The sequence below is a fragment of the Cetorhinus maximus genome, chromosome 1 (genome assembly GCF_964194155.1).
Source record: "Cetorhinus maximus chromosome 1, sCetMax3.hap1.1, whole genome shotgun sequence".
NCBI classification, from domain to species: Eukaryota; Metazoa; Chordata; class Chondrichthyes; order Lamniformes; family Cetorhinidae; genus Cetorhinus; species Cetorhinus maximus.
In genome coordinates, this window is record NC_135879.1 from 4,584,627 (window position 1) to 4,609,363 (window position 24,737).

General features: G+C 40.0%; 1 protein-coding gene and 1 long non-coding RNA gene across 2 annotated transcripts in view; one reads left to right on the forward strand and one right to left on the reverse strand.

The window, feature by feature from the left end:
- Positions 1-24,737, reverse strand: part of LOC144698535 (uncharacterized) — a 143,247-nt gene that overhangs the window by 54,434 nt on the left and 64,076 nt on the right. The gene's annotated exons all lie outside the window — the stretch shown is intronic.
- Positions 1,460-24,178, forward strand: LOC144697481 (eukaryotic translation initiation factor 4E-like). The gene is made up of 7 exons (XM_078569509.1): positions 1,460-1,589; positions 9,507-9,613; positions 11,598-11,693; positions 17,757-17,820; positions 20,328-20,441; positions 20,948-21,087; positions 23,043-24,178. Exons 1-7 carry the CDS (start codon positions 1,572-1,574, stop codon positions 23,155-23,157), a joined length of 654 nt encoding a protein of 217 aa, XP_078425635.1. The 5' UTR covers positions 1,460-1,571; the 3' UTR covers positions 23,158-24,178.

A 24,737-nucleotide genomic window follows, 5' to 3' on the forward strand; every position in this document is an offset into this window, starting at 1 on the left:
AGCTGCTAGATCTGTTCGAAATCCATCTCATTTATGGGAGTGCCACAGAACATGATGGAGAGTATCCTCAATGTGAAGATGGGACTTCGTCTCCACAAGGACTGTGCAGTGGTCACTCCTACTGTTACTGTCTTGGACAGATGCATCTGTGGCAGGCAGATTTGTTAGGATGAGGTCAAGTATGTTTTTCCCTCTTATTGGTTCCCTCACCACCTGCTGCAGACCCAGTCTAGCAGCTATGTCCTTTAGGACTCATCCAGCTCGATCTGTAGTGGTGCTACAAGCCACTTTTGGTGATGGACATTGAAGTCCCCCACCCAGTGTGCCCTTCAGTGCTTCCTCATTAGCTGAGATGGGGGTGGGATGTGGTAATCAGCAGGACATTTCCGTGCCGATGTTTGACCCGATGCCATGAGACTTCATGGGGTCAGGAGTCGATGTTGAGGACACCCAGGGGAACTCCCTCCCAACTGTATTCCACTGTGCCACTGCCCCTGAGATGGTGATGTTGGTGTCTGGGACATTGTCTGTCAGGTATGATTGACTAGTCTGTGAGTCCCCAGATGTTAGTAAGGAGGAATTTGCAGGGTCGACAGGGCTCTGTTTGCCATTGTTGTTTCCAGTGCTGGGCGGTCCGTCAGGTTCCATTCCTTTTGGTACAACCGAGTGCCATTTTAGAGGGCATTTAAGTCTCAACCACATTGCTGTGGGTCTGAAGTCACATGTAGGTGGACAGCAGATTTCCTTCCCTGAAGGGCATTTGTGAACCAGGTGGGTTCTTAACGACAATGGTTTCATGAGGCATCATCATTCCAGATTTTATTGAATTCAGATTTCACCATCTGCCATGGCAGGATTCGAACCTGGGTCCCCAGAGCATTACCCTGGGTCTCTGGATTACTGTAGTCCAGTGACAATACCACAACGCCACCGACCCACTGGTGCATTCAGATAAAGAGCCCTTTAATTTCAATTTTTACTTCGGTTCCCTTATTTGCTGATGTACATTTTTTGTTCGGCTGCGTCTGTTTGTTGCCTGGACCAGTGTGGACGCGCTGATGGCTATCCCTGGCCATCTTGCATTGGCCACAGTCACAATGTTTTCAACTCTCTGTCCCTTCCTGTCCCACTCTGCTTGTCTTTACCCACATTGCTATACTGCTGCAATACCTCAACCTTTCTCTCTGGATTTCTAAGTCTCCCTTCATCCAAACCCTTTTCTCCCTCTGTCCAGCTCTGCCCACAGCCCAAAGGTCCCATGAGGACAGGGGGCGTGGCTCGAGGTAAAGAGGCGGGGTTTGGTCCCGCGAGGACAGGGTGGGCGGAGCGAGAGTCCAAGAAAGGGGGCGGGCTCTCCCTCGCGCGTCGCCGGTTTGAGCCATTTCTTTTCAAAAAAGGAGCGCGCGGGCACGACACGTGAGCCGGGGAGAGCCCGGCGGTTGCGTGCGCACACACACACACACTCAGAGAGACAGGAGTGGAAGGGGGCAGGGCTGAGGGGGGGGGCCGGCACCACGTGACCCGGGCCGCTTCAATCGGCGGGTGCGCTGGAGGCCAGAGTCAGACGCAAGATGGCGACCGTGGAGTCGGTGAGTGACATTTACCTCAGAGCGGCCGGGCGGAGAGCTCACACAGCAGCACCGCGAGAGCGGGAGGGAGAGGGTTAAATTAACGGATATCAACCGTCAGCGCCCGAGAAAGGATGGTGGGGGGAGGAGGAGGAGGAGAAGGGGGGGGGAGATAAATCTCCCCAGCAACCCCCCCCCACCTCACACGGGCTGAGAAGTTGGGCTCGGGGCCGGTGGCGGCAGCATGGCCGCCCCGCCTGTGCTGGTGGCTGGAGCCAGGCCTCAAAAGCCCCCCCGGCATCGTTAAAACCCACCCCCCACCGAGCGCTCATCAATCGGCTGAACAGCCATGGGGAGAGATGATGCCTCCCCTTCACGACTGCAGTGCTCTCGCTCCCATACCATCACCGGCTGATCCTGTTATTTATCTGTGTGTGTGTGGGTCACCCCCACCATTCACCTTCCCCTCCCCCTACTACTACACACCGCCTTTACTACTCCACATCTTCCCCATGTGTCTGCCTTAATCTCCCTTTTTCAAAAGAGTTGAAGGTGAACAGACTTGTGTGCATTTGTTCCCCCATCCGACCCCTGCTGTTTGTCATTGTTTTCTTTTAAAATTTGTCAGTTTTTTCTTTTGTTAATGGGTGTTGCTTAAAATCAGGACCTGGGCCATTTACAGCATCGCGTGTACGGCATTTAAAGTCAATAAAAAAAAAAATCACAGGGAGAGCTCCTTTTTACCCATGAGTGAATTTCTGGATTTAAGGACTATATAATATAAATGGAGATTTATTTATTTTTTTTTAAATCGCGTTTCTACTTCACGACTGTACTCCCAAAAGTGCTGTTCCTCTGTTTGCACCTGTGAATCTTCCTCACGTGTTGCTTTTTTCTATCAAGTCACTAATGTATGAAATAAATTGGGGTGAAAATTTGGGGTGGTGTACCTCTCTGGCCCTTGTACATCTCTGAACAACCATTTACAGTGTAATTTTGACAGCTGATGGGGCAATCATTCAGACCAACAGATGGTAAAATGATATCTGTCGTTTAGATTATTAACCTTTCACTTACTTTTATTATGTTCATCAAACTCAACATGTGCGGATGAGCAGTCAGACAACTAAAGTAAATGCGATTTTTATCTTGTATCGTGTGTTTAAATGTCCTGAATGATTCCTTTATTCAGGAAAAACTAGGCATTCAATTATCGGACTCAGAATTGTCAATAAAATCTTTTAAATGCAAACAATTTTCTGAAAGACCCACTCAATTTAAGTAACAGATTTCTCAGTGGCATATGATGGGGATGCTGAAGATAATAAAAGTAACTGAAAAGGTTAATAAAACTGTGAACTTGAAAGTATGCAGCATAATCTTAATATAAAAATAAAAACAAAAAACTGCGGGTGCTGGAAATCCAAAACAAAAAGAGAAATACCTGGAAAAACTCAGCAGGTCTGGCAGCATCGGCGGAGAAGAACAAAGTTGACGTTTCGAGTCCTCATGACCCTTCAACAGCACTAAGTAAAAATAGGAGAGGGGTGAAATATATAAAAACAAAAAACTACTGCGGATGCTGGAAATGGTGATATAGGCTGGTTTAAGGTGGGGGTGGGGGGAGAGAAGTGGGGGGCGGGGGGGTGGTTGTAGGGTCAAGCAAGCAGTGATAGGAGCAGATAACCAAAAGATGTCACAGACAAAAGAACAAAGAGGTGTTGAAGGTGGTGATATTATCTAAAAGAATGTGCTGATATGTCACAGACAAAAGAACAAAGAGGTGTTGAAGATGGTGATATTATCTAAAAGAATGTGCTATTAGCTATTAGCACATTAGCTATTAGTACCTTCAACACCTCTTCTTTTGCCTGTGACATCTTTTGGTTATCTGCTCCTATCACTGCTTGCTTGTCCCTACAACCACTGCCCACCCCCTTTAAATCAGTTTATATTTCACCCCTCTCCTATTTTTACTTCGTTCTGTTGAAGGGTCATGAGGACTCGAAACGTCAACTTTGTTCTTCTCCGCCGATGCTGCCAGACCTGCTGAGTTTTTCCAGGTATTTCTGATAATCTTAATATAGTTGAAAGGTTTTACTTCTGGCTGTGCAGAAACAATTCAGTAATTTTCCTCTAGCAAATGGGTGTATAATTCATAGTGGTGTGGGCAACTGAGGGAATATTGTTGAAAGGAGTAGACTCTGGGGCTGCAACATCTATACAAAATACTCCCCTTTCCTTTATTTGTCTTCTGCCATTCAATATGTTAATTGTATTAGGGTATTTGTAACTTGAATCTGTCAGTTTGATTCTGGGTGATGGGGAAGGTACCATAATTGGCATCGTGGTACCTTGCTAGGGAGAGGAAAATTTAACCGATGTGTCCAGTGAGCTTTATTGAACTCGATTTGTATTGTGGCTAGGGCAGAATGAGTTGGTTATGATGCCCAGTACAATTAAATGGTCTCTAGCACTTGCTGTCATACTTGCATATGATGAATGGCTGAGGTACTCTGGGTTGCTCTTGTCTATGGAACTGTATCTCAGCATGAATGACTACCTTTAGAAAAGTTAATGAGGAAATTTGGGAAATTATGTCATTAAACTTCCCTATATAGAAACAGATTGCAAAGCGTGCAGAAATATTTCAGTTCTAAATGCAGTTTGATTCAGCAGTGAACCATGCTTATACATTGATATTTCTGTGACTATATCTTCCTGTGCACTGTACCACCCCATCCCCAAAACCCAGGATAAAGTACTTTGTCTCCGCCTCATTTGGTGTTTGTATGGATTTGTGATATTTAAGTGGTAATTCAAATGAGAGAATAATGCCAAGTTTTCCTTTGTTAATATTATTCACTTTAATGTGAGGCAAAAATATCGTGTTCTAGCTCTAATAGCGCGAGGGTGGTCGAATAATCTTTAAATATCTGACAGGTGGAGGTAGTAATGGAAAAGAGGAGTAATCTAGTTTGTGGGACTGTGGTTGTACTATAGTAACATTCAAACAAGTAAAATGGTGGGAAAAGGCCAGCTGGTTCAGTAAACCAGCCCTGTCAAGAAATGTCACAGCCTTGTTTGATGCCAAGTTGTGCCCTATAGCCATGTAATTTTCCAGAAACAGCCTGGAGCCAATTTAAGGAGAAAAAACACTGGGGAAATTCCTCTCCTACCCTCTAAGGCAATTGAAAGTAATCCTGCAGTGTAACTTGAGTCTCTCTATTTCCAGCCATCCTGCAACCTATCTTATAACTTAGTGTCCTTTTGTCTCAAGAACTTGTCTAGTTCCTCTTGAAGGATTGCAAAAATTCATACTCACTGCACATTTGGTATTCTGCTCCAGGGGGCTGTGATGCTCTATGGACAGAAATACTTTCTAGTTATAAAAACAAAAAACTGCAGATGCTGGAAATCCAAAACAAAAACAGAAATACCTGGAAAAACTCAGCAGGCCTGGCAGCATCGGCGGAGAAGCGCAAAGTTGACGTTTCGAGTCCTCATGACCCTTCAACAGAACTAAGTAAAAATAGGAAAGGGGTGAAATATAAGCTGGTTTAAGGGGAGGAGGGGGGGTTGTTGGGACAAGCAAGCAGTGATAGGAGGAGATAACCAAAAGATGTCACAGACATAAGAACAAAGAGGTGTTGAAGGTGGTGATATTATCTAAAAGAATGTGCTAATTAAGAGTGGAGAGCAGGACAAGCAAGGTAGCTCTAGTGGGGGTGGGGTGAAATAAACGATAGTGTTTTCCCTAATTCTTAATCATTTTATAATTATACCCCTTTCATTCTTTCACCCTTTTACATCTCAGATAAGCTATGCAACTGGACAGAATCTATCACTTTTATTGTTTTAAAGTTCTTAATTGTATGTCCTTAGAAGCCCACTTCAATATCTTTTTAAAAAGAACAGCCTTGCCTCCAGGAGTTTATCTTGATGAGCTGTTAGTCCGTTTATCAGTGTCATCTGGCCTCTGTATTCTTGACGTTATCAGGTCTTGGGTTCTAACTCCACTCCAAGGACTTGAGCATAAAATTTAGGCTGATAACGTCAGTGCAGCATCCAATTGTTGCTGCGTTGTTGGGAGTGCCATCATTCGGATGAAATGTACAACTAAGGCTCTGCCTGTCTGCTAAATGGATGTATAATAAAAAAAATACTTGTGGCACTGTTCGAGGAAGAGCAATGATACCATGGCCAATATTCATCCCTCCTAATATCACCCAAAAAAGGTCATTATTCTCATTCACTGTTGGATCTTGCTGTGCCTCTTTGCTGCTGTATTTGCATATGAAGCAGCTAATTTATTGGCTATGAAATAACACATGGGCACAAAATATGAAAGCATAACTTGATTTTTATGAACTAATTTAAGGTTGCTCTACTTATTTTGGACTGCCTTTTTGAAGACCCTGTGATTTCTGATGAAATTCCAGTTGCATAGTAAGCACCAAAGGAAAAGCCATTTAAAAATAATGAATGGTGTTACAATGTGGAAAGAATATTTTTGTACATTTATTACACTTATGAGTTTGTTCAGTATCATTGGAGCCAAGGTTTACTGTTGATGAATTTGGCTTTCACTATTTGTGAGCAATATTTCCACGAGCTAATTAAGCTGGCTTTTATATTTTACTGTGCATTGGATCTTGCTGGGAGTTCCATTCTATTTTAAAATGCACTGCAAACATTGCTTTGAGTACAGAAACAAACTTATCAAGCATTTGTTGATTCAGCTAAGAATTTTGACCAAATTTGAACATTTTTAAACAAATTGTATTTTTTTTAAGTGTTGCAGGATGCCACATTTACATTTCTGGTAGAAATGAGCAGATATATTCAGGTAATGAAATTGGTAGTTTTAGGTCTATTTGGGATTCCTCAGCTCTTGATTAAAAATGTCCAGTACTAATTTCTCTCACTTTTAAGTAAAATCAGCTGATTTTATAAAATATATATATTCATTCATGGGACATGGGCGTCACTGGCTAGATCAGCATTTATTTCCCATCCCTAATTGCCCTTAAGAAGATGGTGGTGAGCTGTCGTCTTGAGCTGCTGCAGTCCACATGGTAAGCTAGGCCATTTCAGAGGGCATTTAACAGTCAACCACGTTGCTGTGGGTCAGGAGACACAAGTAGGCCAGACCAGGTAAGAATGGCAGATTTCCTTCCCTAAAGGGCATTTGTGAACCAGATGGGGTTTTTTTGGCAATCTGCAATGGTTTCATGGTCACCATTAGACTTTTAAGTGTCAATTCCAGATTTTCTTCTTTGAATTCAAATTCCACCATCTGCCGTGGTGGGATTCAAATCTGTGTCCCCAGACCATTAAGATAAAGGCAAAATACTGCAGTTGTTGGAAATCTGAAATAAAAACGGAAAAGCTCTGCAGGTCAGACAGCACCTGGAGAGGGAATCAGAGTTACTGTTTCGAATCTGCATGACCCTTCTTCAGAAGAGGGAAACTAAGGAGGAAGCTCCTCCTTCTGAAGAAGGGTCATACAGACTTGAAACGTTAACCCTGTTTCTCTCTCCACAGGTGCTGTCAGACCTCCTGAGTTTTTCCAGCATTTTCGTTTTTATTCCCCAGAGCATTATACTGGGTCTCTACATTACTAGTCCATTGACAAAACCACTACACCACTGCCCCCACCCCGCCCAATTTAATGAACATACTTTGGCTCAGTGGTAGCACTATTTATTGGGTGTGACTTAGTAGATCATTAGTTCGAGTCCCACCCCAAAGACTAGAACATCCTGTCTAGGTGACAGTTCAGTGCAGTACTGAAGGAGTGCTGCACTGTCCTGTTCAGGTGGATGTAGAAGATCCCATGGTACCATTCAAAGATGTCCCACCTACATGTGGGACCTATCTCTGACCAAATCATCTGCCCTATGTCCCCTTATTTGGCTCAGTGTCCAATTTTGTTTGAAAACACTCCTGTGAAGGCCTTGGAATGTTTTACTATGTTAAAGACACTATATAAATGCAAGTTGTTGCGTCACATTACTCCAATCCCCCTAATTGTCTATTTCTCATGGCTTTGCCCTTTTGCAATTAATATATGTATCTATAGCTATTTCTAAAGCTTTAAAATGTTCTTGGGAAAAGGAGCTAATTACAGTAGTTTCCAAAATGTCATCCATACAGAGTTAAATATTTGCGGAGAAGCAAGAGTTTTAATTTTTTTTCCCCCTGTATCTAAGTGGCAGCGAATTGAATTCAACATGAGGAAAGAGAACAAATTATCTCCTATTTAGCTCTACTCATCCCTTTTCACTGCATATTTGCTACATATTTTTTAATTTATAGCTAATGACATACTTATACTGAAACTTGAAATTTTAGTTTTGACTCTGCACCATACATCAATGTGTGTATCTGCCATTTCTGTGAAAGGTAGTTTCAGGAATTTTTGCATTCTTGGAGGGGAGGAGATGGATAGATCAAGGTTTAAGTAACAGCGAAAATGGCAGGCACAAGTACCTTTATATATTCAGTCTCTTCCTAAAAACTCTCATAATTGTGATACAGATTTTGCTGTATGCTAATAATCTGGCACCAAACTAGCAAAGTATATTTATTTGCATCATTGTATGCAAATCAGTTAGAATAAGGGGCAGCCAGAGCATAAGAAAGCAACCCTGCCTACATTTACTTTGTCATGCTTGTTTCTGAGAACTTTAGCTGATCTCAGCACATTGAGTTCCGAGATCCGAAATCCCTCTCCTCTGCTTCTGGCAGTTTTGTATTTCGCTGTCTGTTAGTTTGGCAGCCACGTGAAATTCTGAGCATAGTGTTATGACTGCCCTTATATCCTCAAGCATAAGTGAAAAGGCGAAGCCTGCTATTATGAAATCCACGGTAGGTATGGAAGAGGCCCAGCTTCAAAGAGGAATCTGGCTAATGATGTAGCTTGAATCTCAGTGTTCACCTGATTCTGGCATGATGGGTTTCATACAGGAGTGAAAAATGTTTTTGCTGCACTGGCCAGTTCACGCTGTATCCAGCCTCTGGGTAAGGTACTGGCCTTAGATCAACAAACCAGTCTCTTTAAATTTTACAACTGCCTTTGCAGAAGCATGCACATATGACTTCAAATTCTAATTTGGTGCAGTGAAAACCAGTGGTACTTAACTATTCTTGTTGTGTGGCCAGCTTCCTCCCTCTCACAGAAAAGTCAAGGAGCATTAAAACTTATACCCCATATTGGATTGGAGTGGGGCTTTTTTTTTCTGAGGGCTGACCTGGCAGCCTATAAAAATCCATGCAGATTGTGCACAACCCCCCACCCCAATTTGGCAAAGGTTACTTCCCATATTTCATTTCTAATAGAAGTTGTCAAACCTTAATCTTACCCATAACCCAGTGGCACAGAGCGAAATATAAAGCTGCAAGGAAGTCCTCATCTACCATGGATTAAACCTGCAGCCATCAGACATGTATAGTTTAGCCTTACTCACCTTTACTCACTGGATCATCTAGACAGCTGTGTGTGGGTTTTCAAATATTAATCTTGGCACAAGCAATAGTGGAAATATGTTGCAACCACTGTTTCCAAATGCTCTGCAAACAAAATAGGTGCTGCTTTTTTAAAAGGAGAAGAATACACATTTGTATCTCCCTTTGGGATACATGTTCTATTGGGAGATCTCCAGCACTTCACTAAAACTTGTGAATTTAGACGCTGAGAGTCAGTAGATTATTTGACTGTGGATCCTGATCCTGTCCTCACTCAAATGTTCGCATAAGTGAACTTTCCAACAAAAGTTGCAAGGTCAGTCAGGGGAGCAATAAATATTAAGTTTGCTGTTCATGTACCCACTATGTGCATCATTAACGATTTGTTACAATGAAACTCATACCCGATAATTATTAAATACTTGTGTGTGTGTTTAAAATTTCTGGCCATAATTATTTCTTCTGCAGGAAACCACTACACAGCCCCAGTCTTCAGAAGAAGAAGGTAAAACTGAGGCAACAAGTCAAGAAATAGTGAAGCCTGAACACTACATAAAGCATCCGCTACAAAATAGGTAAAATAAAAAGCATTTCTGATGATTTTCACTGATGACTTAATTAAAGAGTCACTGGCCACAAACTATTTGTTTCCAATTCATAATTGTTGTAATGGTGAAGAATGCAACTGCATCATTGTCTTTCATTGAGTTCAAAGGGGCAACAACTTAGAGTGCGCCACAACTCCCCCACCCCAACAAAACAACACACTATAATAAATTACATCTTATCAGTTTGTGACAGTTATGAATAGCTACACTTTCCCAAACACAGTTTGTCAAAAGCTTTTATAAAGACTTCTAAATTTGGCAATTTTTTTAATATAATGATGAGCTTTAAAAGCCATGGGCTTTTTAAAGTATGAGTAGATCCAGAACACAGGCATGTAGTAGTTGCATTTATACAACTTCTGTAGTCAACCCTAAAATTGATCTGTCCCTCTTTATTGACTGACCGACCTTGAATTGAACATCGTGTTACGTTCCATCCAGCACTTAGACTGCCAATTTCTAACGTTTTAAATGGGTTAATGAATGCAGTAAAATATTGGAGAGAAGAAATTTCAGATGAATGTTACGCACTCTCATGTTATTTTTGTGCCTAACACGACTTCCGTTATGTTGCTTATATTTGATCAAAGTGAGAAATCAATATTTTAGAGCAAGCACAGGATTACATAGCACCGGTATTGACTGCGAATGTCCAAAATTATGCCCGTTCTTGGTTTTTAAAAAAATATTTTTTGGTTGCATGCATTACTTTGGGCATGCGTTGGATAGAAAGAAAACTAGCAGAAGTTTAGCACCCACTGGCCTGTAAATATTTCTGGAATGTTTTCATGTTAATTATGAAAGATTCCATATGCCGGACTTTGTGGCTGTTACTGAGTATAACAGTAGAGAACTTGAGTGTTAAATTTCCTTCCCTCCTGCTCTAACCTCTAGTAACATGAACTAGGCTGGCACCTCAACGAAGTACTGAGGAAGTGCTGAAATGTTGGAGGCATCATCTTTTGATGAGACATAAAACCAAGGGCCCTGCTCAGCGGATCTAAATGATCTGTAGCATTACTGAAAATAGATCAGGAGTTCTTTTGGTGTCCTGTTCGAGATTCCTCCCTTAACCAACAGTAGCAACAGATTATTTGGCAGTTTGCTATTTATGGAATCTTGCTTTATCCAAATTGGTTGTTATATTGCATGCATAATAACAGAGAGTTAATTTCAAAAGTAATTCATTGGTTGTTTAGGCATCTTGAGGAAGTGATAAGGTGGTGTAAATGCAATTTTATTCTTCTGTAGAATTTGCGGTGGTGTTGTGGTAGATAACCTTAATTGTGATTTGCATAATCTCAATCTGTTCCCGAAAACCCTTCAATGCTCTTGTTTTTATTTACGTTTACGTTTTTCAAAAGTTGATTAACTTTACCAGAAATAATCCTAGACTGTGAAATTCTAACTGCTGCCAAATCCAGAATCAACTGCTTTCCAAACTATCAAGAATAAGTGTAACAACAGGGTATTTATTATTTTCTCTATTCCTTTATTTTTTTCCTCAACATTGCTCGTAGGATTTTGGCCTTTTTTGTGATTTTTGTTTGCCAAGGTAAAGGAAGGTTGGTTGTACCATTTAGAATTATTGTTCACTTTGGACATCAAGTTAAATGCTCTACCACAGCAATGTACCCCCAGCCCTAACTTCAGAAGAGCATGTCCTATTGTACCTTTAGAATTTTTCCATTTTTAAGGAATGACATTATTGCTATTATATTTTTCCGTAGGAAGGAGTTTGATGCTTAATGTTTCAGCTAACAGAAAAAATAATCCTCACTTCCAATGCAAAATCTTTGAAATAAACTCTACTGTCTGTTTTACTGCACTGAGGCTCATTTCCACCCCCCCACCCCTTAACTTTGTTTCTAGTTTTTGAAAGTTTTCAGAAACTGCTCTTTGTCGTATTTTTGCATTTTTCATTATTAAGCATATATAATTTCTCGTGCAGGTGGGCACTTTGGTTCTTCAAGAATGACAAAAATAAAACTTGGCAAGCAAACCTGCGCCTGATATCCAAATTTGATACAGTGGAAGACTTTTGGGCGTAAGTAAAAATATGAACTTGTAAACTGAGAAGTACCTTTTCTGGTGGGCGAGGCAGGGAACTCCTCCCCTCTAGTTTTCCCCATAACATGTCCCCTCACTTGACTAAGCAAGAGAGAGATTATCAGATTTTGGGATCTTTGTTAATGATTTTCAACTGATGTAAGCATAGGAGAATAACTAGTAGCTTTCATAAAATTATAAAGTTTAAAAAATGATTGAGAAAGATATTAGCTAGACAAAGACCAGTGTTAAAGGTTGGGAAAGCAAACTAATTTTGAAACGTTGCGAATGGAACTAGGAAAAGTAAATGGGAGAAATTTTAACAGAGAACAGCAAAGGGGAATATTTTAAATGGTGAACAATAGCATTCAGGAAAATATATATTCCAATAAAGAAAGAAAAATCTAGCCAACGATGAAACTTTGGATGAATAAGAGATGTGGGTAAAATTGAAATTGAAGGAAAAGACATTATACACCATAGTGGGCTCGTGCCCAAGGTCAGAGCATGTGGAGCCAGGGGACAAGTAGTAGAATGGATGGCAAGTTGACTACAGAACAGAAAACAGACGAAGGGTTCTGGGTCACTCCTCACACTGGCATCATTCACAATGCTTTGGACTTGGAAAACCGAAGTACAGTTTCAAAATTTGTGGATAGTACTAAATTGGATATAGTAAATACTGAGGGAGGCAGCAACAAAGTGCAGGATGATATTAATAAACTTGTAAAATGACCATGCAATTGGCAGATGAATTTCAATACAAAAGCGTGAATTATTATATTTTGGTGAGAAGAATAAGAGGACCACAGACTGCTTGGATAATAAGAGTCTAAATGGAGTAGTGGAGCAAAGGGATCTAGGAATACTGCTGCACAAATCGCTAAGTAGTGAGACAGGTTAATAAGACAATTTTTAAAAAGGTCAAAGTTATGTTAAGTGTACCAAAACTCAATTAAACCACATTTGGGTGTACTGTGCACAATTCTGTCTCCATAATAGAAGGATGTAGAAGCACTGCAGATAAAGTGTAAAGATAACATTGTAACCAAGAGGGTATACTTAGGAAAGACTGAACAGGTTGGAGCTCTTTTCTCTAGGAAAAGAGAAGACTGAGGGGTAGCCTGATTTTAAGATTATGAAAGGGTTCAATAGGGCACAGGTAGAAAAGAAGCTTCCACTTAGAGGGGGTGGGGGGGTGGGTGTGTGGAATAAGGACCATAAATATAAGATAGTCACTAATAAATCCAATAGGGAATGTGACAAATAGTGTAGATGCACTTAAGGGGAAGCTGGATAAACACACGAAGGAGAAAGGAATAGAGGGATATGCCCGTTGGTGAGATGAGGAGGGATTGGACGAGGTCGTGTGGAGCATAAATACTTGCATAGATGAATTGGGGTGAATGGCCCGCACTATGTAACCTCTGAGGGATACAAGGGCAGCATGAAATTACTGATTTGCCTCTCTCTCATACTAGCTCTCTTCCTCCGACACAGTTTGATTGAGTTTGGGGATTTGGAAAGGGACTGAGTTTATTTTTAATTATATCAGATGCAAAGTGTTTGCATTTCAATTCTTGATTACTAAAGCTGTGCTTTGTATAAATGTGGTTTTTGTTATTAGAAGTTTCTGATCTTTGGCAGTTATTTTCTGTTTTTATGCAAAAGTGAATTTCATTTTATTTGTGGAGAAGTATTTTCAGGAAGGCTTTCCAAGATGCCAATTCTGATTTTTGAAGCCATTTTAGAAATCAATTCTAGAACAAATGGAAATGGCAGTAAAATAGGAAATTCATAACTTTTTACATCTGGCTGTTAAGATCATTGTCTATTTTTAAGTTGAATATATGAAGGTTGATTAAGTTACACTGCATATTCAATTCTGAGTTGTGTATCTGATTGAAAATGTCTTATCAAGTTGTCTGAAAACTCCACAACGTGTCACCAATGCATCAGATTTTCATTTAAAAGACATAATTGCATAATTTAGTATTCAAGTAGAATGTCCACTTGTGCATAAGTTACTGATAGCTACATGAAAAAGCCTTTTACAAATGTAACTTTATATGTGCATAGATCAATTGACAGCACTGCAACTTGACCAGTAGTTTTACACTTCATTTTAAAAATTGTAGTATAAGTACAATGGCTGCTTCACATTGAAGAGAATATTTTTGGAAACACAAGCTAACTAAAGAGTTGCCTTAATGGCATACATCAATTGTTCAGTTTCCACAAAAAGTTTGTAGGCTATCATCCCACATGGAAAATGTTGCCAGCTGTCACTGTCATTAAGCCTTTAACTGTCCTGTTGTATAAACGGCTACACCCTCTTCAACAAAAGGAAATTGACCAAACCAGAAGGTACTTTTATTTGTTATCTATAAATGCTTCTATTTTTTTCCTTCCTACAGTCTTGTGGTTAGGCAAGAATATGTTGCCCATTTGTTCAGATTTGAAATTTAATAGCCTGTGAATCTCTTGTGCCAGTTTTCACTGACACCATATAGGAACATGGGTTGCAGTGTTGCTTCTGTTGAACTCTTCACAATGATAGGGTGGCCCATGCAGAATTTTGACTGAGGTTTTCATTGAGTGCATGGATCTTTTCTAATGGCTGTCCCTAATGCAGCCTTTGATTCCTCATTCTAGTAATTTTTAGATAGCGAAGCTTGGCCCCAGATCAGTAAGGCCCCATGTGACTGGTTCATTGCCAGGTGAGAAAGAATGGACTGATAAAATGGGCCACATACCATCCTTGACTGGAGCAGGGTTTGTTCCTCTGCCCTTTTCATCAGTACCATATAGATAGAGATGGTGGCATAGTGGTATTGTTACTGGACTAGTAATCCAGAGGCCAAGACTTGTTCAAATCCCACCACAGCAGCTGGTGAAATTTAAATTCAATTAATTAACAAAATCTGGAATTGAAAGTCATGACAGCTATCATGGATTGTCGTAGAAACCTATCTGGTGCACTGATGTTTTTTAGGAAAGGAAATCTGCCATTCTTACCAGGTCTGGCCTACATTTGACTCCAGACCCACAGCAATGTGGTTGACTCTTAACTGCCATCTGAAATGAACTAGTAAGCCACTCAGTTCAAGGTCAATTATGGATAAGCAACAAATGCTGGCCTTGCCAGTGACGCCCACATTCCATGAAAGAATAAATAAATGTGCTATTCATGTCATTGAATACCATAGGTCAGTCAACATAGCAGTATGTTCACTTATTGTCTGACTTAGGCAGAGCCACCCATTGCATATTGTATTTTATAATTACATTGGAAAATGCAACCTTTTGTATTCCAGTCTGCCCCCGTGTAGGATTTGAGTTTGTTTCTGCTTAAGTCTGCTCTGAATTCAAGATTCCTTGCTTCAGTTTTATTTGAGCAGAAAACAACTTTAAATTAACAAAAGTAGACTGCACCCTCTCTGGGTTCTGAGCTTCGGTTTCTTTCAATTAAATGAATAGGTCTCACCTTGGCTTTGAAGATTAGTCAACTTTACGTGTTCTATGTAGACTCGTTGGCGTTTTGGCATGCAGGTGTGCCAATTCTGAGCCTGTTATCTTGATTACCTCTAATTGTATCCAGTATTCATTTGTGTTGTGTTTCAAAGTCATAGTGGCAAAATTTTATCTTCCATTTTGCTTTGTGCCACTGAAGGGAAGTATGACTCTGTGAACAAGAAACAGTCTTATGTAAATTGGGTGAAAGACTTTAATCAGTCTGGATAGTGCTTCCTTTGAAGGTGAGGCTTTATGAAAGGCTACTGCTGGAGATTACAAATGAGATGCTTCAGTAAATCACCTTTTACCCCTGGATAGGACAAGTTTCGACAGAAAAGTTAGGTCAGTCTTATTTTTGATCTGGATGTTTGATATGTGAGGGACCCCATCAGGTTGCCAAGGCAAGATAACTGAAAAATCTGCACAAGTAGAATGTTCCATTTACCTTGTGCTGGCTGACCTTCCCTGGTTAGCCCTGGTGCTGTTTGTAAAGTGCCAAGGCTTTACAAGCTCCTAAGTATGCAAAGGGATGCTGCTTGAATTTAATTAGTAAAAGCCACGTAGGTTATCACCCCAGGGTACTGATGAGCTCCTGCTGCACCACCAAATCCTACCTCATTCATTTTTCAATGGTGATGGGCCTAGATATCCATCCAAACAACTGAAGTAAACCTCCTAGATAAAATCCAAGATTCAGCAATGTTCTCCCATAGCTTCCACCTTGCTCATGAGGATTGTGAACAGGCCTAGTGCTTCACGGACTTTGTTAAGGCATATCAGCACAATGTCCAACCTCAGATCAAATAAGCTACCGTGGCTTGTTGAGTCAAATGACATACAAGTATAATGCTCTTTCCAGACATCTTTGATCTGTTCAAGTACTGGACTTAAACAGTTATTGGCACAAGGCCAGCAAAGCCGTTCAAGCATGATTAAAAACGGACTTGTACCATGGGAGAAATTATTTGACTCAATAGATATGACCATTGGAGATGAGTGCAGTCCATTGATCGATCTTCTTCCTAATCACAAACTACTATGAAGTAAAAGAAGGTATCATTAACCTTTGCAGTAGCTCTCAATTCGAGTTACGTTTTAAGAAATTCAGCTTTCACCAAAAGCTTGCTGTCCATTCTTGGTTACCGTAAAGGAGCTCTCTTTAGTGGATGGACAACTAGAAAGCTCTGGATTTAATGCAACTTTGCACACCTGGAGTTTTCCCCATTGGTAGCCCTTCTTACTGTACACTGACCACCATAGGGCAAGATTCCTTGAGGCAATCTACAAGGCAGGAAGATGATCCGTTTGTAGTTGACTATGTATTGAGGGAATAAACTGCAAATGCAGGGTTTTTTTAAATAAACACAGAAAATACTTGAAATACCAGGTCAGTCAGCATTTGTAGCGAGTAAAGGTAGGCTAACTTCCGATGTGAACCCCATTTTTCACAATATATTCTACAAGAAAGTTATATCCAAAACATTAACCTGTCTTCTCTCTTTACAGATGCTGACTTGCTGTGTATTTCCTGTTGCTGTGCATTGTTGGCTTGGCAGTTCATTATAAGTGCTTTGATGTCACTGTGTTTTGAGGTGGCCGAAAATATAGGTCCCCAGAGTGCCACTGTTATGGTGTACAGTACTATTCATGTGGAAGTCGGAAGAGAGAATACAAAATTATATGGTATATGACTATGGTTATGATCATTCTGCGTAAATGATAAGCTTCTTTCAAGGGGTCCTTCTTGACAAATTAGTTTACTTACTTGAGTCTTGGAGGTGTTTTCTGATTTACACAAGATGTTCTTTGTTGCCTTGGGTCTTGCTTGGTCTTCTGTCAAATAAATGCAAGGTTCAAAATGATTTCCATGCATAGTAGAAGTAGTGAAACTCACTTGAACACACTGTGTGTTCAATTTCCCAACTTCTCTCGGTGACTCTTTTCCCTGTGGCAGTTTAACTCCAATGTAGAAAGATCCCCCTGTGCCTCTGGTTCCCTTTCAAACATCACAAACTTGGAAATTCTGTTCTAGTGGCTTTAATTTCCCCATGTTTACTTGGTGCCTTTACTGCATCTTCCAAGAAAGTGGCATTGATGGGGAAAATCCTGTAGAGGTATGGGAGAAGGTTCTGGTATCATCTAAGCACTAAGAGGTTAAAAGGAAATTGTTCCTCTGATTCTTCCTTGGTTTGCATGAAAATCTGTTTGAGGGAGAATTTGCTTAAGATTGGGAATGTATCGTTGAGTAATGGAAGAACAGAGTATGACCTGCTTTTGTCAGACTAAATCAAGAAGTGTGTATGAACATATGGAAGTTTAGTCTTTGAGGGGGACGATGGGGAAGCTTGTACATGAAGAGTTACACACGTATACACACACCCAAACAGTTTAATCAATAAAGCTCAACACATGTAAGTATGTAACATGTATAGAAATGAGGAAAGTTTCTATCCCCAATATGTTGATCTTTACACTGGGCCAACACCGCAATGTTTTTGTATCCTGTGTTCTGACTAATTCTTGCTTTTTCTTCTCCATCTCACAGCCTTTACAATCATATCCAACTCTGTAGTAATTTAATATCAGGCTGCGATTACTCCCTCTTCAAGGTAAGTAGGTGTTCATGCTCTAAAAGCTTTGAAATTCCCTTTTTCCAGTTACATTACATTAACCTCTCAATGCGCTAAGAACTGTTTATTAAAAAAAATATTAAACATAGAAAAAATCAACTATTAACTAATCACATTGTCCATCATTCCATTTCATAGACCAGCTTGAAAATTTCCATGTTAAGTTCTATTGCCAAAAGATGCTTTTCATCGTCGCATTTGTTGTATTGACAGTTGAGGTGATCAATGTAATTTCTACCAACTTTGTCTGAGACCAAATAGTGTAGCCTCATGTAAGGCCTCTTCTTCGCCTGCGCTCGACCTGCACTATCTCCCATTGTGTGGCAATACCTTGCCAAAACATTCATTAATTAAATACTTCCCATATGGTCCTATTACTGTTTATTTTGGAGTGAAGTGTGGGGAGAGAGGTTTGAATTTCAGTCGAAGCCAAGATGTGGATAAAAGTCTTTATTTGTGCTGGAATGCATTAATCCCAACTTCTGTTGAAAGTTGCTGGGGTAGTGATTATAGAAATAGAAATTAAAATCAACTCATTTAAATCTATTTTGTTATATTTTACATCCTTAAGACACTTCTGATCATGTAATCCCTCCGAACTTTTGATTCAGCATGAGGTAATGCATTTCCATCTGTTATGGTCCAGACTTCCAAAGTGGCAGCTTTGGTAAGCAGATAGCATCCAAAAATTCAGTAAGTGGGATAGCGAACCACAGGACTAACAAATGTCCCTTAACTGTGGGACATTGCAGCAGAGACCATGTAGTATGTTCTCCTGTCTGCTCCACCAGGCAGTAAAGACACTCATTAACATGACATTTAAGATAATACCTGTTTAAATTAATTTACAAATAAAATGTTGCACAGTAGAAGTAAGACACAGCAAAATACAAGTTAGATAACACTTTTTAAAAGAAAGAGGAAATCGATCCATAATGACCTAAAATTCCCTATGATGGACATCTCATTCATATTGTACAAAAAAATCCCTCAAAAGACATTGAGTTATTCCATGTATATGGGCAAAATAATGCTTTATGTTAGCCCCTGGGGCTCATTTTTAACTTGCCCAAAATCCATTCACTTAGTGTTAGAAACAGGCCCCAAGTATCAATTCTAGAAATTGAACTGAAGCATGTGTGTACTACATTATGCAAACTGAAGGGCCTAAGAATTAAAAGGTAAAGGAACTAGTTTCCACATGGAATAGTTGAGACAGATAGCAGTGGTGCATTTAAGGGCCATTTTGCCCCAGTGATTGGCTGATCGAATCAAACAGCATGTTCCTTCAGTTGTTTGTAATAGGCAGAGTATAAACTGTACTCAATCAAGCCACACTTGCAAAGCCCAAAGCAAAACATCTGTTTAAATGTGATTCTGTGATTGGACAGCACTTGTTGAACAATCCTGTGTGTGCTTGAAGCTACACTAACAACTAATTTAAGGCAATCGGGCAAGCGCATAATTTGACTCGTTTTCACTCGCTGGAAGTGACATGCCTGGATGACAAACTATCCTAGATTTTCCAGGATCGCCCTGTAACTTGTGCTTTTGTCCTGCATCCTGGGTCAGGCCTTTCTAAGATGTGATTTGTGTTGGATTTCTGCTTTAACTCGTCTCTGTGCATGTGTTGGGCCCCAAACCTTCTGTCATCTCTGCCTATATATCAGCATTTTCTCCTGCAGTTTCTGTGCATGTGTTGGACCCAACGCATCCTTTTCACTCTGCGCATTTGTTGGACGTTGCACACACACCGGAACTCTCCCCCCCCCCCGCCCCGCCCCTCCTCCAAGCCGGCCCTTAGAGTAATTTGCGCAGCAAGCAGGATCACACTTAAATTGGCTACTCTGGAGGTCAAAGATCCTGCCTGCAATCTGCAGGTAGCTGGGCTCTGATCTCCATTTTTAAAGTTTAATCAAGAATGACGGCTTCCATCTCACAACAAGAACCTGTGTTGACATAGCACTTTTAATGTCATGAAACGTCCCAAAACACTTCACAGGAGCATTGTAAAACAAATTTGACACCAAGCCACATATAATGTGTTTTTGAAAAAAAAAACAAGGTAGTGAGGCAAAGAGGTTGGAGGCTAGATAACTGAAAGCACGGTAACCAATGGTAGAGCAATTAAAATTATTTTCAAACTTATATACCTAAGGCATCTATAATAATCTAAGGTAATAAAGCTCCCCAATAATAATGCCAACCACCTTTTGAAAGTTATTTTCCAGTGTATTACAATAATGTTTGCATCTTTTTTGATTCAGATGGACTACTCTTTTCTTGCATATGAAAGCCCACAGCTAGATAATTATGCCAGTGGCATTTAAGACAGACTTGTTTTCTATATCTTGCAGTATCAGCCACTGGAGATAAATTTTGATTTGGGTGAGGGGGGAATTAATCTGTCGGCAAGTATTGAGCATTTTTCTCTCACCTGAGCTTTGTATTATAGTTAAATAGTGAGCTCCCTGTTTTCTGTGTAGGATGGTATTGAACCTATGTGGGAGGATGAAAAAAATAAACGTGGAGGGAGATGGTTGCTTACGCTTTCTAAGCAACAGAGAAAAACAGACCTGGATCGTATTTGGTTAGAAACTGTAAGTATTATTCTTCCTTTTTCTGGAATTCTTGTCCAGTTTACTTTTTATCTCTGCACGCTCTCATAATACTCCTTCCCCTCTCCTCCACCTTGGGAGCTTGTCTACATTATAACAGTGACTACACCTTAAAATTTGCACAGTATGAAATGCTGGGGCCAAATTCCCCAGCAAGCTTTCACAAACACTAATATGACAAATGGCCAGATAATCTGTTTGTGATATTGATTGAGGGATAAGTATTGAACAGGACACTGGGAGAATGCCCTTGCTCCTCTTCAAAATTGTACAATTGGATCTTTCCGTTCACCTGAAAGGGTAGACGGGGCTTCGGCTTAACATCTCATCAGATAGATAATTATCTCATGGCTTTAGAGGCACATCAAATGCACACGTTTTTGGTTTCTTTAATCAGTTTGTTTTTAAACTTGCAAAACTGGCGCTGCAATTCACTAATTCCTTTTACCTTTTTGTCCTTTCCTTTTGCTCCCTCCCCACAAAAATAGCTGCTGTGCCTTATAGGAGAAGCATTTGATGAACATAGTGACGACGCTTGTGGTGCAGTAGTTAATGTTAGAAACAAAGGTGACAAAATAGCTATATGGACTACTGATTGTGAAAATAGAGAATCTATCACATATATAGGGTAAGTGAACGTGACTGTTGCCATTTTATCCTCTTAACAGTTTTCTCCGAGATGCCATTCTGGAAGCTTGTGTTGTCATTCAGCCTCTAAGCCAGGCAATTTTGGGAGGCTCCTCTTATCACCGTGGAACGTATGAATTAAGTTTAGGATAGCTTTCTTTTCAAAGTGCACACAGCAATTTCAGCATTGCTGCAAGCTTCTCTTGTTGCTAAAGTTTAAGCGAGTACCCGACATCTAAAAGGATATCTGTAAATTGAGGTGTCTTATTGGAAAGAAAGCTGGTTGTACCTCGGGTGGTTGATCCTTCAAATCTGCTGTTCGGTTTAGTCTCCTGCCTGAATTGCATTGCTGTGCACACATGTGCAATGGGGTAGAAGATGAAGTAAGAGAGAACCAACTCACAAACCTTTGTGTTGTGTGTTCTGAATCAAACTGACCCAATCTTTTTGAACGTTGCTGCCACCTTGAGCATCACTGGTTGATAAGGCGTTAGTCGTGCACTTGTAGACATGCATCTCAAACTGGACATTTTTGAGAGCCGCATTATGGTAATGTTGACTGTGCAGAAAGTCAGTGAAGATAATCTGATCATGTCAAAAATGCTGGATATGGGAACACATGATAGCCCCGATTCAAAGAGTGGCAAATAAAAATGTTTTTAATGAGGACACTGACAGGGCAAGCTGGCAGGTTGAGGAACTAAACCATGCTATTTACAAGCGATCTTACACATTTTAGTTTAGTTGAGGTTAATTCTGTTAGCACAGCAAGAGAATGTTTGTTTGTGTTATGTTTCTTGCCATTTTTATTTACATAATTTTGCTTGTAATGTGGTTCATTTGAAAGTTTTTTTGCAAAATTTACTTTGATTTCATAGTCATCTTTGTCAGAATGCATTTACTTGTTGCCTCTTATCTGGGTAATGTGGACTCACATGATCGACATGGAGTCAAATTTTTAAAAGCTAATCAAAACCCCTAAATCTAGATAACTATTTATTCAATCTCACAGAATTTACAGTGCTGCTGTAAATGAGTACAACTGTACCAAAGGCAGGTAATTACATTTTAGCATGGCCTCCGCAGTATGAGGGCTGTCTTGGGCCAAGTGTGTGTTGAACCTCCCTGATGTACACAGGAAAAACATCCTCCACAAAGAACATCAGCTGGCAGCTAATGAAGCACTCCCATTGATACAGGATCTCAAACAAAAACCCCAAACACTCGTCTGAAATCCCATAGTCCCTGCTGGCGGACTCTCCACACCCTACAAATTGATGACAACCCCACCCCTCAATGGCACACCTCCTGGTTCTCTTCAAACATCACAAGCCACACCTGATAACTGACCCAGGTGGCGAAGTCCCAGGTTTCAACTTTTCATGGAAAACCCTGGTCAACCCTCAACCACGTGAGGACAGGCCTCAAGTGGAAAATGAGGAGCAGCTCAAATTGTGACTCTGGCCATCCAAGTCAGACCATCACCCATATACTGAACTCCTGCCCTGAGAGATCCATTCCTGGTGGTATCGCGACCATTTGCACGATGTCAGCTGAAGCTGCTGAATGAATTGTTAGCCTCGACATCAAACTAGCTGCTTTCCCAGCCGAACGAATGGGGGCAAAATGCAGGGCTGCCGTTTGCTGCTGCTTAGAATTGGGCTTTAGATGTTGCAGTTTGTAATATTAAATTGGGAAGAGCTGTGAGTAGAGGGAAAGTGTCTGGTTCCTGATGCTGGATTAATTAAACAGCTTAATGGGAGTACTACTAGCATAGCTCAAAGATGCTATGATGAATGTAAACCTTCTAAAGGTTATAAAGCACGATGGTGGGTGGGGCGAGCAGTGATTAATTTGCTATTTAATTTGGAAACCATTTTGGTATTTGAAGGAGAGCTCCAGCTTTACGCTAATTATGATATGCTAATTATTTGTGCTTTACTTTGTTCTAAACAGGAGAATTTACAAGGAAAGATTAGGACTTCCTCCTAAAGTAGTGATTGGCTACCAGTCCCATACAGACACTGCCACAAAAAGTGGATCGACAACCAAGAACAGGTATGTTGTTTGAGAAGGCATCAGTTGTATGCTCATCACTAGAAGACTGGACGCGTAAAGCAATCTACACTTCAAATTAAACCAAAGCTTCTAGTAAGCAGAGTGGGACTGCATTCTAATATTATAAATAAGTCTGCGAGTTTTCAGTCAGTTTTCTATCTTTGACTTTGTTCAGTATTCTGTGAAATAACCCTTTCCCTTCAAAATGTTTTATGAATCCATTTGGTTCCTGAAATTTTCTGAAAGTGTTTAAAGATAACTTGTGGAGTGAAATATTTTAAAAAGCTGTAAGTTTTTGTTTTGAGAGAAGAATCGTTTTCCTTACACTAAATACGGCACAATTTTTACATTATTTTTTGGTGGGGTGGGGGCTTGTATAAGCATTTAGTAATTTTGGAAGGGAAAGGGTTAGAAGATCTTGTCCGAATGTTGTAGTATTTAGCAATTTAGTTCAGTTCTGACATTTTTTTTGACAGCAAAGGGGAAGATTTGCTGCAATCCGTGCTTGATGTTAGCTGTTAGGTTTAATTTATTCATTGATTTCAAATTTTAAAAAGCTCTAATACCAGCTTGGTTAATTTAGATCATGAGATGTAATGCGTGTTTTGGGACTGGACATATAGTTTTAAATTGGTAGAATTCAAAATTTGTCATGTGCATTACTTAATCCTGCTACATTAATACAGAATTCACAGTTTGATTTAAACTTTAACTTTGAACGAGCTTTTGCAGTTTAGTAGTGATTTTTACTTTTTGGGCAAGTGTGTGGGTTTCTCTTCAAAAAAAAGTGTATTTTGTTTTTTTAAAAATTGCAATACAATAATTACATTCCTTGCTCGAGATGTTGAAATATATTGAAATCCTCTATATGTTTTGTATTGTTATGCTGTATTTTAAAACTTGTATCCTTAGAAAAATCTATTTTGCATTCGTTATAAAGGCTGAATTAGGAAAATGGTCCCAAAAAGCAAACGTATTAAAAGTGTAAAAACAAGAACTGTGTAAATAAAACTTGTACAGTGAAATTTCTTGCATTCAGCTGCTGTGGTCTCATTTAATCTTTGATTTGTTACAACATAGACCTGCATATCTATCGATATAAACTACCTGGTTGCGGACCAAATAGCGCATGGCCAAGTTATTAATTAAACCAGATGTCATTTGTCCAGTTTTGTCATCTCCATCAGAAGTTCCATTTATAATTATTCAGTTTTGTGCCAGGCTAATCATTGGCTTCCATCACCACATCTGATGACATTAGCATAATTACAATTACACTTTGACTAAATACCGCAATGTGCATATATAGACAAGCAAGTGTCATAAGAGTAACCTCTGCATGAGTATGAAATACTTCAGGATTGTGTAGTCTAAACTCTTTTCATATAACTGTTATTCTGGTACAGCTTTGCCCGTTGAACCGAAACATAAAATAGCTAAATGTGTACTAATCATACTATTAGTCGTCTTGGAGTTTAATCACAGTGAAAGATTGTTTATCCAAAAATGTTAACTCAACAGTTTTTGCTAAAAGCTCACAAATTCACCTAATTGCTACCTTATGATTTGCTTCAACTTGTTCTTTTTAGACAT

What these genes read in the sequence shown, in the direction of transcription:
- LOC144697481 (XM_078569509.1), top strand. An exon ending in AAGCATCCGCTACAAAATAG is followed by an intron (nt 9,614 to 11,597) that starts GTAAAATAAAAA and finishes TTTCTCGTGCAG; the next exon opens with GTGGGCACTTTGGTTCTTCA. An exon ending in ACAGTGGAAGACTTTTGGGC is followed by an intron (nt 11,694 to 17,756) that starts GTAAGTAAAAAT and finishes TCCATCTCACAG; the next exon opens with CCTTTACAATCATATCCAAC.